At 43.6% G+C, this 13,550-nt stretch overlaps 2 protein-coding genes across 3 annotated transcripts; both read left to right on the plus strand.

Moving 5' to 3' along the window:
* The first annotated feature begins 1,386 nt into the window (after window positions 1-1,386).
* fbxo42 (F-box protein 42) lies at window positions 1,387-7,432 on the plus strand. 2 transcript variants are annotated; one of them, XM_044024172.1, is made up of 10 exons: window positions 1,387-1,551; window positions 2,412-2,694; window positions 3,078-3,194; window positions 3,836-3,970; window positions 4,404-4,557; window positions 4,654-4,764; window positions 5,033-5,129; window positions 5,280-5,336; window positions 5,422-5,538; window positions 5,785-7,432. In XM_044024172.1, the coding sequence occupies exons 2-10, from the start codon at window positions 2,421-2,423 to the stop codon at window positions 6,850-6,852; spliced, it is 2,130 nt and encodes a 709-aa protein (XP_043880107.1). In that variant the 5' UTR covers window positions 1,387-1,551; window positions 2,412-2,420; the 3' UTR covers window positions 6,853-7,432. The 2 variants fall into 2 exon arrangements, with proteins under 2 accessions (XP_043880107.1, XP_043880106.1); XM_044024171.1 differs by having other exon boundaries at window positions 2,415-2,694.
* A 753-nt stretch (window positions 7,433-8,185) lies between these two features.
* Window positions 8,186-13,529, plus strand: slc25a34 (solute carrier family 25 member 34). The gene is made up of 5 exons (XM_044024173.1): window positions 8,186-9,329; window positions 11,061-11,126; window positions 11,948-12,100; window positions 12,201-12,335; window positions 12,515-13,529. The coding sequence occupies exons 1-5, from the start codon at window positions 8,829-8,831 to the stop codon at window positions 12,701-12,703; spliced, it is 1,044 nt and encodes a 347-aa protein (XP_043880108.1). The 5' UTR covers window positions 8,186-8,828; the 3' UTR covers window positions 12,704-13,529.
* Window positions 13,530-13,550: the final 21 nt, after the last annotated feature.

Consider the following 13,550-nt stretch of genomic DNA (forward strand, 5'->3'; position numbering starts at 1 on the left):
CACCTTTTGGAGCAAAGATAAAGATAGAAGAATATTGTCTTACTTTGGACTCCTGCCACTCTCTTTCAACAGCCCTCCTCCAAGTTTCCACTCTGCCCAAGGATTCTTTGACTTCTTTGATGTTTTATGGCAGGTGGCCTCTGTAATCTTCTCCTTTTTGTTTTATAAGGATTACTGCCAATTTAGTTTGTCAAGTTGTTTGTATGTACCTTTGGACTTTGGACCCAGTGAGTAAAAAAAGACTTCTAAGGCGAGACTGTAGATTTTAACTGGGGATGGGTATTGATATCGGTTAGTATTGGTATCGATACTGGTCAAAATCACTGGTTTAGATATTGGGCAGGTGAAAAATGTAAAAATCTGATCATATCCAATCCACTATGCACATGAAAATGCAAATAAAGGTCAGCAAAAGCAGGTTTGGGCTGTTTATTTGTTCTTTTTAGAAGAGCAATATTTACACAGTTGGAGAATTGTGTCTTTGAGGTGACTCAGCAGTGCACAAATGTGTTGTTAACAGCTTCAAAGCTCATAAATGGTCTAAAATGACTCAATTGGACCAATATTGGTATTGGTAGATAGTGGAGTTTGTGATATCAGTATTGGACACAAAATGTGGTATCATCCCACTCAACACAAACATAATGATGGGTAGTATATTCCATTTCTGCTGATGCACCCTCCTTAATGTTACATACTGGAGCTTTAACTAAAAATACTGTAAGAACTAAACTAATAAAACCAGTGGCGTCCTCGTCTGGGAGCAATTGTCCTAAATTTGCCTCTAAAGCAAAAATACAAATAAAAAAGTATTCTCTCTAAAGGAGTGACTTTCTACTGGAGAAAAGTAATAGGTGCCCTTCCAATCCAAAAGGGTGTCGTTATGACGTTCCCTACTTGTACACTACATGACAGTGTCCCAAAGAGTGTCCTCAGAGGATATGATATTCAGTGCTGTATAGAAAATGCCCATCTCTGTGATAGAACATGATTGCCTTGCTGTAAAGGATGGCCCTATATAGGTATACAAAGATGTGTGAGAATGTGGGAAATTATATAATAGTGGCACCTGCCCCACTGGTGCACAGTAGGTACCCCTTAAACTTTTCTCAGTGGGCACCCTTTGATTTTTTTTGCAGCAGTTGTACTTTAATTTTCGCCCTTGCCCTTGTATGTCTGTGCACGCCACTGTATAAAACATGCCAAATGCTAAAAGCCGAAAATTGTAATGCATTAATTAAGTTTCTGAGACCAACGAAACTTGATATGCTTCAATGTTTATATGCAAAACAAATAAGCAGCTTTTTTGATTCCCCTTCCTCCACTTCTGGCCGCAGCCACTAGGGGCGCACCGTTGGAGCTCGGGACCCACCCTGCCCTGATACCACGAACGGTCCGCGGCTGCCTGAGCGCCGCTGTGCTGCGGGGGACGCTGTTCGCAGAGCGGAAGATGGCGACTGTTTGGTGGCTGCAGAGGAACCTCCGGAGCTGATACCGGGGAGGAGAAGAGGCACACTCACATCCTAGTCAAGACCACGTCCAAAAACAACGGTATGTTTTTACAATGCCGCAATCAGTGCTTTCCAGTTTCATGCTTGAAGTCCGTCTGACTTTAGAGGAGTCACCGTTAGCAAAGATTACCAGCAATAACACCGGAGCTAGCTTGTTAGCATCCAGGATATAAATGAGCCTAAAAAGGGTGTCGCGTCATTGAGAATATTCCGGGTGGGGAGTTTTGTCCCGTGTTACTGAGATGTAATCAAAACAAAATGCGTCAACTGTGGCATTTCACGATCAAAGGATTCGTTTTGATGTTTAGCTAACATTAGCCTGTGGGCTCATAATAACTTAGCTAGCCTCGTTAGCCGGTGCTAGCATGCATTCTCAATTCATCAACACACACACGTCTCCCTGTTCATCAGCGAAAACACAAGTCATTCTTTGTATGTTTGTTCTCAAGTCATTTCGATTTAATTCTCCTCGGTGAGCTATTATTTTACGGCGCTTTTGTTTTGCCTTGGCAGCCCATCATCACATTTATTGTGCCGACAGCTAGTTTAGATGTAGCTTTAAAGATACGCTCTGCTGTGCAGGGGCCAGCTGTTCCGGCTAAAGAAAGGGCACCACCCGTTTCAAACAATAGATGTAACGGTGAAGTCTGCTGACACTAAAATGTTATGCTGATTACAGCTCAGCAGTCACACTGAGTTTCTCACGTCAGCTCATCCAGTTTTGTTCAGGGAAACAATCTCACTCACTGTTCTTTTACAGGAACCCAACAAGGATCAAACAAGTCTAGTCATAAAATAACAAGTCTGCTAACTTAAATAGAGCAAGTAACCGATTTCAGAAGCGCTGTGTGTTTCCGATCACTGGTGCAGACACCTCAAGCTTGTCTCTCCGTGTCTCAGCAGACAATAATGTCCCGCTCCCCTGACAATGAGGATGGATGCTTTGTTGCCATGGATACAGAGGACGATGGATCAGAGCCTGCTGGGTTAAATGATGAAGCAGACGCAAAGATGGGATCCTGGCGACAAGAAGTGGCCATGGACGGCAGTGCCAAAGGAGTGGGGAGAACAATGGTGGAGTTACCAGAGGAAGTTCTTGAATATATTCTGTCATTCCTCTCACCGTACCAGGAACACAAGACCGCTGCGCTTGTATGTAAGCAGTGGTATCGCCTCATTAAAGGTATGTCTCACACATTTGTATTATTTCTTTGTTAAACCTAATGATACACTTCTCTGTGGCTCTGAGTGGGCATTAGAATATGACATGGGGGAGCAAGGGACAGAAATTAAATACAATAAAACAAGCCACTTTTTACCGTTTATCCACAAATGGAGCAGGTGCTCTTCAGAGTTTTTATGGGGGGGTGCTGATGGTTGCAGTCTGCAGCATTGCTTTTAGATTCCATTAAATCCGAGACACTCTTCATTCTAAATACTTGAGAGGGGAATTTTAAAGAGCAACGAGTAACTCATTTGTGCTCATAGTCCACTCAGAGCTGTCTGCGAGTGGAAACACTCTACCATTTGCATGTCTTGTTACTTACTTGTGTTTGTCTGCCCTAGGTGTTGCTTATCAATGCTATCATGGTTTCTTGAGAGCTGTCCAAGAGGGGAACATCCAGTGGGAAAGTCGCACATACCCTTATCCAGGAACCCCAATCACTCAGCGCTTCTCACACAGTCAGTATATGCTGCTTTACTGCAGTCTTCCACAGTAACACACCGTGTATACAGTGAATCACTTTTTTATAACAATATGCCAAGGAATTTTGCCTTCAAATGGTGAATCTGGTGATCAACTGATGATCACCAGGTTTAGATTTTCCGAGGTTCCTCATTCATTTGCCACACCAACAGAAACGTGTCTGTAGATAATGTGATCAGGAAGAAAACCTACGGCCCCGTGTTATCTATAATCAAAGGAAACATGCGTATAGATGCATTACCTTTTCCTATTTTACACTAACTGGAACAAACATGCATTTTATTTTATTTGTAATTGTATGTACATTCCTGAGCCAAAGGCTGTATATCTTAAGTTCACTGACTTAAAGGCCACAGGTCTATCTAATTTGTTAATTCCTCATGAGAACATTAAGGTGTAAAATAACTCACCATTTTATGGATTTATGTAAGATTTGAATGAGAATAGTGGATTTTTTTGTATATGTATACTAATTTCTTTATGAGAAACTCTCACTGTTTCTTTTGTTTTACCTTTAAAGATAAATCGACGGTACATTTTTTTCCTCTCAAGTCTCATTATTTGCAACCCATTGCTTTTAATTTGTTTCTAATGTTTCCTTTTTGGGATTTCGCAGGTGCATGTTACTATGACTCAAACCAGTCCATGTATGTGTTTGGGGGTTGCACTCAGAGTAGCTGCAATGCTGCCTTCAATGATCTTTGGAGACTTGACCTCAACAGCAAGGAGTGGATCCGGCCATTAGCCTCAGGTATGAGTATTTCAACCCCAGCGAAAGCCACAAAAAAAATTAAACATTTAACATAAGTTAAAAAAAGTGACATGGGGTTTCTGTACAGGCAACTGTGTGAGGGTGAGCCAAATTTATGCATAATGTGGTCAGATGACAGCAATAAAAAGAAGCAGTGAAATATTTTACTGGTGACTTTTGTTCATATAAACTTTGGAGATTATTTTGCCTTTTATAAAATGCTGTTATGTGCTGAATTTGCTCATTCTCTTCTCATACTCTCCCAGTGACGACGCTCTCTGACTAATCAGTCGACCTCACATTTTAGTTTGCTCAGCTGTTTTCCTTCAATAAGTTGCAGGGTTTACTTATTTGATTATAAATATAGATACGTGCAATTTCATGATTATTCAGCAAAAATAATGACCACTGTATTTGCTCTTTTCTTTTACAGGCTCTTATCCATCGCCTAAAGCTGGGGCCACTCTAGTGATGCACAAAGATCTGTTAGTCCTCTTTGGGGGCTGGACTCGACCCAGTCCTTATCCTCTGCACCAACCAGAACGATTCTTTGATGAAATCCACACCTACTCTCCTTCCAAAAATTGGTGAGTTGGATTTCACTACGAAGTAGGGAAATGGAATAGTTACAGCTGAGCACTTTTCACCATGGGTTTTCCTCTCTGTGATTTATCTTTCATCAGGTGGAACTGTATCGTCACAACACACGGGCCCCCACCCATGGCCGGCCACTCTTCCTCTGTAATTGGAAACACCATGGTAGTGTTCGGGGGATCATTAGGAGCACGTCAAATGTATGCATTTTCTACTTTAATGTGATTACATGTCCACTTGTAATGTCACTCAAAACCAGGATGTACAGTTAATCTGAATTTTAAATCTGTACCTCTCTGCACTGTTAAGATAATTGGGTGTTTTGCTTTGTTGTTTATGGAGTAAAATCTGTTTCACTTTTATTTTAACATTTTTCAGCATTGCATCTTAGATTATAACTGGAATGTTATAAGTCATAACCTGCTACCATCTGACAGTGTTGTTCCACTCTTTATTGTTCCGCATCAGGAGTAATGAAGTCTGGGTTCTAGATCTGGAGCAGTGGTCCTGGTCCAAACCTCCCATATCCGGCCCATCTCCACACCCACGAGGAGGCCAGTCACAGGTAAGGATTCATTCATAGATGCAAGATATACAAAAGAATCCGTTGTCATTTTGATCATCTGCTATAGTGGTGGTTGCAAAAGGAGTACATTTGTCACTTTAAGACCGTTTCCCCCGAAATTAAAGGATACTTTTAAATGTTTTCTATTAGATTGTCATCGATGACCAGACATTGCTCATCTTGGGAGGATGTGGTGGTCCTAATGCGGTAGGTCTTTGTTGTTCTACTTTCAGAATATTTCTGCTTCCCCGACAAGTAACGTGTTTACTCAAATATTTCTCTTGCGTTAAAGCTCCTTAAAGATGCCTGGCTGCTTCACATGGGTGCACCACCGTGGAGGTGGCAGCAGCTGCAGGTGGAAAACGAGGACCATGGAGCCCCAGAGCTTTGGTGTCACCCAGCTTGTCGAGTAAGTGTCTGACTGATGAAAAAATTCCCAGGGTCATTGAATGCATCTCGTTTCATCCGGCGAATTTCCCTCAGAACAAACTGCATGATGTAGGGATGTAATTTCTACCTAAAGTGATGCTTTTTCCTGCCTCATAAAGACCATGGTGAAGTTAGTTTAAAGAAAGCACGCACTGCTGCAGGGCGAGCTGTGTACATGAAATCATTTATCCAACTAATTCATGTTTCTTTTCTCATCTTCTTCAAGGTGGGCCAGTGTGTGGTGGTTTTCTCACAGGCGCCGTCTGGCCGTGCACCGCTCAGCCCAAGTCTTAACTCTCGGCCCTCCCCCATAAGTGCCACACCTGCCCCTCTGGGCCCTGAACCGCCTTCCCTGCGCTCACAGTCTCCCGTCCGGAGCGGGGCCGCCGGCGTCGTCCTGGGAGCTATTGAAGAGGCTCCGTGTGTTAATGGCCGGTGGGGAACGCTGAGGCCTCGGCCTTCAGCAAGAGGAAGTGCCAGAGACGGAAGCCCGTCCTCGTCCCAGCAGCCGTCTCCTTTGCAAGGTCCTGACAGCCCTCCTCTTCCTCCATTACTAAATGGATCCTCCCCGTCACCTCGGACCAGCCCAGCCCAGGCTGCGTCTCCTCCCTCTCGCCCTCACCTGCCTGCCTCCACAGACTATGGTTGGGACTCTCCCCCCTCTGCCTCTCACCACCCTGAGGTGCCCAGCACCAACGGCCTGCACACTCCTCCTGCGGGCTCCCCACACACTCCCCCGGGAGCAGTGTCTCCGGCTGCCTTACGACGAGGTCTGGAGGCAGTAAAGAACAAATCGTCCTCATCTTTACCATCGTCATCGTCATCGTCTTCCTTTCACGCACAGGGAGGTTCTCCTGGAGGCGGAAGTAGTGGAGGAGCAGGAGGAGGAGGAGGAGGAGCGGGTCCTCCCGGAACTCCGCCCTCGTCATCCTCCAGCCCTCCGCAGGCCACTGGGAGTGATGGACATGCTATCCCACCTATTGCACGGCGCCTTGGCCATCACCCACCTCAAAGCCTGAACGTAGGAAAACCTCTGTACCAGTCTCTCAACTGCAAACCCATGCAAATGTATGTGCTGGATGTGTCCCGGGCCAAGTCTGCCGCAGTGGTGTCCTGGAGGGTTTATGGTAACGGGACTCCCGCGGCAGTTACTGGGCCACCGGAGACCAGCCTTCACACTGTGGTGCAGGGCAGGGGAGAGCTCATTATTTTCGGGGGCCTGATGGACAAAAAACAGAATGTGAAGTACTACCCTAAAACCAACGCCTTGTACTTTGTACGTGCTAAAAGGTAATGCAGCTGGGAAGACGGACGCTTTGACCTGTGACCACACAAGGACGCTGAGACACGAAGCCTTTTTCCTCTAGAGGATTATGGGAAAAGAACGTCATCATTGTTAGGTGTTTCATGTCAGAAATTCACTCCACTCCCCCCAACAGCAACAGAAACCAATTTAACTACATTTGGATAAAAACAGATTTTCTTTTGTGTGAATGAGACTCCTGACTGTGTGTGTGTGTGTAGTTGTGAGTGCACTGATGAATTGACAGACTGGACATTTTCTTTTTGGCTAGCCTAACAGTGATCAACCAAATAATAACATTTCTCTTTCTCTGTGTCTCCCTCCTCTGAACTGTGGAAAAAACGGACACCAAACGGTTGATGACTACCTTGCTTTTTGTATCACTCTTTGAGCCTGCAATGTTTACATTGGAAAACGGTGTGAGAGAGTGTGTATGCATAATGTGTGTCGTGTGTGTGCACGTCGGTGGTCAAACGTTGTTAACTCATGTCCTGTCCGGGGGCCACGGTGGATGAGATAACGGCACTGTACTATAAACATAGTTAAACAATAAAGGCCTCCGTGTCTGCTCTGCTCTGTCACAGTCGTATCATTTCCTGCTGCGTGTTTGTTATCATGTCAATCTTTTCTTTTCCGTTTTCTTCACAAAAACATCTCTCTGCAAAGCTTTGAATCATGTCACGTGATCTTCAGCAGGAAAGTTAAGAATCAATCTGACTTTGTAAACCAACATGAATTTAGTGTCTAATAAAATGGAAATAGGTTTCTACTTAAATGAATGTTTTATTTAATGAATAGTTTGAATGGCAAAACATAAACTGGACAAACCTGGAAAATCCACAAAAAACTCAATTCATGGTCCTGAAGCTTAAATATCTCAATATTTTGACATAAAATATTTAGTAATGATTAAATTTCCCAAGTACAGGCTCTTTAAAATAATACCTTTCCTATTTTGTTTGCATACAATCGTGGTGCACCGATTTGTGGCGTTTATAGTGTCATCTAGTGGTCGCTGTTGCATACAGCACTAAAAAGGTGCCATCCAAAACTGCAAGTAGCATTTTTGTTTTAAATATTATTCATAGCTCATAACGGTAACAACTTTTTAACAGCTTCCACATTGACGAAATACTTCTTTATGTCTTTAAAGAAATCATTTACAACTATTACATTTCCATGAACTTAATTTCAGGATGTAAACACGTCAGCTTTTCCCCTCCTTTGTCCCGCCCTCTTCCTCAATCACCAACCTTTTACCCACATCCTCCTATAGGACCAGGGCAGGGGCAGTTCAGAGCAGAGGCTTTTTGATTTGTGCAGACTTGGGGGGGATGTGGTGAGGTGGCAGGCACAACTGGAAATGTATTGGCTGTGGCCGGAGACAGTGGGAGGAGACTTTGACAATGAATGTGCTGAGGGCACATGTTTACAATGGTCAAGGCAGAAGGAGAATGGAGCTGCAAAAGGATCTGTTTTCTCACTTCAAGAGGTACTTTCTGCATTTTCAAGAGGGCAAACAAAGATTCGTTTTCTGCTCGTGTGGTTGTAGCTGGTGCTTGATGTGATTGTAGTTGTGTGTTGGTTTGAATGAATTGAACTGGAGGAAGTTTGTGTGAGTGTGTGTGTGTGTAACAAAGAGAGAGAGAGAGAGTGATCTGCTTTTCTGAAATACTTCAAATCCTCTCTGGCTGCAAATGTTGGACTTCTGTTTGATGTAAGTTAAGGGCTGAGGTGTCAGACCAGTTTGTCTGCATTCTCCTTTCAGATGGTGCAATGTTTAAACACACAGAGAGAGAGAGACAGCTAATGCAAGTCACCACCACAGCAGCAACAGTGTCGTGTCATCTGAGATTCGGGAAACCTGAACACTCACACCTGAATCATCACAAACAGCCAAACACACACTTTCTGTTCCCTATACGATCTTACACAAGAGGAGAAACGGTCATGATCACTTCTCAGGGATGACCAGTGCTCAGCTGCTGGAAACTTCAACCAAAGAATCTATGTTTGGTGCTCAGCCTCCTCACAGGATGACCTCCACTGTGTCCTCAGTCCCCAGTGGGGTTTTCGGACCCTCGCTGCCCCGTCCGGCCGTCTGGCCTCCCCTGGACTTTGCCCTGGGTGCCATCGCCTGCTGTGCAGCCTGTGTGTTCACCAATCCCCTGGAGGTGGTCAAGACTCGGCTGCAGCTTCAGGGAGAGCTCCGTGCCCGGGGATCCTACCAGAGACATTATCGTGGAGTCCTGCAGGCCCTGTGGGTGGTGGGCCGCAAGGACGGGCTCCGGGGCCTGCAGAAGGGACTCTCAGTCGGGCTGATCTACCAGGCTATGATGAACAGTGTGAGGCTGGGCTCTTATTCCTATTGTGAAGCTCTGGGAATCACCTCGTTCCACGGGGGCAGTCTGCTGTCAGGGGCAGCAGCTGGAGCGATGGGGGCCTTCATTGCTTCTCCCGCCTACCTTGTAAGTTCACTCAAGTCTATCTTTAGAATGCAAAACAGTGGTTTCCAGTGTTTTAAAGGCCCAGTGCGTCAGTATATCGCCCATAGGTAGGTTTATAAGATGGTTTTAGTCCATGTGTAGTCTGAGAATGAGCCTTTCATATGTTCTTTCAGCAAGGGCCTTGCTTTACAGAGGCAGCCATGTTGCATCGTCCCAGACATGATGTCTGCAGGTCACGCTCAACAGGAGTCACCTTTCAAGTACTGTATGTCCAGCAGTTATTGTATAACGTTCACACGGTCGCTATGCCGACACACTGTCTCTTTACACTTCTTACATTGTGTGTGTGTGTGTGTGTGTTTAAAGCTTACAGCGTAACCCAAGAGAAAATTGAAACCTTTGCGCGACTGGAAGTGGATCTGATCTGATTAGGTTACACACACATGTAAGAGATATAGAGAGACAGTAGAATAAGTTAATTAACAGCCAAACAGCTGATGCAAGCTAAAAGAAGACAATAAAAAAACACAATACAGATAATAATGGAGCAAGAATCAGATAAATTATGCAAAAGGTTTCATCCGTATACTCTTTTGATGCAAACTGGAGCAAACAGATCAGATCTCCATGTGCAGGAACATTTTTTTTTCTTCATGTCAACAAGAACAATTTCTATTCACCTCTAATCTGGTGCTATGACATGATCGACCCCAGTGACCCAATTAATGCACATGAGCTTACTTTTCCTGGAGGACAAAGCTGCACTTGAATCTCCCTCGAGATGTAATTAATCCATACCACGAAAAAAGAAAAGAACTATTCCATAAACAACTTACGGACAGACACAGTACTGTACATAACAAAGACGATGAAAACGGGGAAAAGTTTCTATCTTTGCATTTGTCACAGGTCTGCATGCACACGGAGACAGTTTCTGTTTGTTGTCATCGTCATAATAAGAGTGTTTCAAAGGCTTCAACAGTCTGTTATATACAAATCAAAGTGCGTCTTTTTTCCTCCCCCGATAACAATTCGCTTAGTTTATAGATAGAGCCATAGATGTAGACTCCAGGGTGGCTTAAAAACAAAGAGGGAATATTGAAGTATCTTTTGAGGTTAACAGAGTGCTTGAAAAAAACTGGAAAACTCATCATCAAACCTGCAACACTGGGCCTTTTTCAAAAGCTCCACATCTATTTTTAAGCCGGCCTGTGGAACAAAGTATCATTACATGGGTGTGTGACGCGCTTCTTGTTTACAGACATTTCTGCAGCACGCCTTGTTGCTGTCATTTAGTTTTTGTCTCCCTTTTATTTTGCTTAAACATTGAAAGCAATGAAGAGATTTAAATTAAACTAACACAAGTCCCGCCCCCGCCTTATAAATGCACTCATAATGTCACAAGATGACTGCACATTCTCATGAATGTCAATACAGCTGAGGCGTCTGACCTTCTGCTCCGGCATGGAAAGACAACACTTTGTGATGATGACACACTCATCTGTTTTCAGGTCACTAAATATACCTTGTGTGTTGCTTAAAACCTGACCCACAAACCTACATATGCAGTATACAGTAAATAATAACCCCCATACACATCTACATTTTTCTATTTATTTGTTTTTATTTTTGTTTATTTCCAGGTCAATGTAATAATGTGTTATGTCTTATCAGTCTAATGTGACACAGTGTGTTTAATAAACTGACTGTGGACTTAACCTTGTGTGCTGCATTTGACTTCTTTTTTTGTAGGTGAAGACACACCTGCAAGCTCAGACTGTGGAGGCCATCGCAGTCGGTCACCAGCATAACCACCTGGTAAGAGAGAGAGAGACACATAAATATGACTTTTCTGGAATACGGGTCACGTGGTGCTGTGAGGATGAGCTTCCAAAAATCCATCCCCTTCAGTCCAGTATGTGTTAGCAGGCGAGGCAGTAAGCGCTCCTTGCGATGTTACGTTTGTATTTCCCACTGTAAGTGAACCGCACCAGCCCAAACCAAGTGGACTATCCGAGGAAACAAACTCTAGTGTGTTTAAAACAGGCCAGCTAGTGAAATAATAGCATAATATCCTATAAACAACTAATTTTACTCTCTGTTTTATGAATCTATATATATTATGAACAACCTGACGTTTCCTGAGAAAAATAAGTGCAATTTCTAGAATATTATGCTTAATTTACCATTTACACATTACACTACATGCATTACAACTTATAAGTTGATTTACTGCGGGTCCCACGGGCCATATGTTTGACACCCCGGATTTAGAGTGTCCAATTTGCCTAATCCCAAAATCTGCATGTCTTTGCACTGCCTTCCTCATTCAGATTTGATGGTATTGTAACAATTAGAATAATAACAACAACAACAACAACAACACCACAACAACAACAACGACAAAAGAAAAATCTGCAAAAGTTACACACTGCAGCTTTAACCAGACCACAGGTGTGTGTGCGCTGGACGTTATAACGTCTTTATATAACGTTAGTTAGTATTTACTTAAACACTGTTAATACTGTACACACTGCTCTGACTGGAGGTTATACTGTATGTGTGAACGTTGTATTACTTCCACACAGACACAGTTATCGTCTTCCTGTCATTCAATTGTTTTTGTTTGTTCCTCTCAGGGAGCGTCCGATGCCTTTGTCAACATCTACAGACGACAGGGTTTGGTTGGTCTGTGGCGGGGCGTGAACGGGGCCGTGCCTCGCGTCATGGTGGGATCAGCTGCTCAGCTGGCAACCTTCACCTCAGCCAAGGACTGGGTGTCACATTCTCAGGTAGAATGCTGTGCTGACAACAGCTGATGCAGTCAAACTATTTTTAAAATAAAAACATGTTAAATAATCAGCTGCTTCTTTGTTTTTTCGGTCTGTGCAGTGGTGTAGTCCAAACCACTGGCTCACAGCTCTGGTAGCAGCCATGATCAGTGGAGTCGCGGTGGCTTTCACGATGACGCCGTTTGACGTCATTAGCACGAGGCTCTACAATCAGCCGGTGGATGAATTTCGCCGGGTGAGTCGAAATGTTCTCATCAGAATTTGAGCTTGTGCTGAGTACTGCTCGGGAGGCGGAGCTTCAGAAGGGAAGTCTGAAGAAAAGGGGGCTTGCACTTTTGAATTCAAAATTCTAACTGTTTTTCCAGAATCTCCAAGTTTCATAAGTCTGAGCATTTTCCTCATCTGTCTTTTAAGGGTCGTCTGTACCATGGATTTTCAGACTGTATGCTGAAGGTTTGCCAAGCCGAGGGTTTGCTGGGCTTGTACAAAGGCATGGGGCCCGTCTTCCTGCGCTTGGCCCCACACACAGTGCTCAGCATGCTGTTCTGGGACATGATGAGGCACCAGGCAGCGAAGGACCGCCAGAGCCAAGAACGAAGCTAAAACAGTGCAACGAGTCTTGTCATTGTCTTACGATACGTGCTGGACTCGTTTAGAGCCAACGAACAAACAATGATGAATATAAAGCAGTGATGTGGAACTTTTAAATATGAACAAATGTCATGTTTCAAATGATTCCAATGACTTCAGACAACGTTGACTGAGCTCCGCTCGACTCTCTGTATATGTCACCCGGCACATAGAACACGAAAAAGGGATTAAAATGTTATTTTTTATCATTTCACTGAGAATAAACAAAAACAGAGGCTTGAATAATTAACGCTGAACAAAAGTTACACATTGCACAGTTTTAACTCACACCACTTTCATGCCTTTTATATGGTTGTCAGAGCCAGTTCCAGCACTCCTCCCCAAAACTGTCAAACTATGACTTTAAGTGAGACTTCGGATGCTTGACAGAAGATGAACGCACATGCTGCACAGACTCTGACTCTTCTTACATAATATGCAGTTGTTGATTTGCCTTAAAAGAAAAGCCCTGAGTATGTTACCAGAGAAGTGGCTCTATATATGTAAATGAACCCTGGATTACTTAGTGTTCATTATCTTCCATGTCTGCTGTGTCACGGTTTTAATGCAACACTTTAATGTTGACATAATGTCTGTAGTATTTGGGGGGGAAGAAAAAAAGAAAACATGCAATGGAATGTTTTTGTTTACTGACATGAACCACTGGTACTGAAAGCCAAGAATGCCATTGAATTCTGATGTTTTCATTTGCAGGAAAGAGAACCTACGACTAACGTGAGACATTTAAACAGCAATTCATTGTAATGGTAACATTAATAAAGATGTTTTGTATAAAATATTTGTTGTTCTCAGAGGGATT

The sequence above is a fragment of the Solea senegalensis genome, linkage group LG4 (genome assembly GCF_019176455.1).
Source record: "Solea senegalensis isolate Sse05_10M linkage group LG4, IFAPA_SoseM_1, whole genome shotgun sequence".
In the NCBI taxonomy this organism is placed as follows: Eukaryota; Metazoa; Chordata; class Actinopteri; order Pleuronectiformes; family Soleidae; genus Solea; species Solea senegalensis.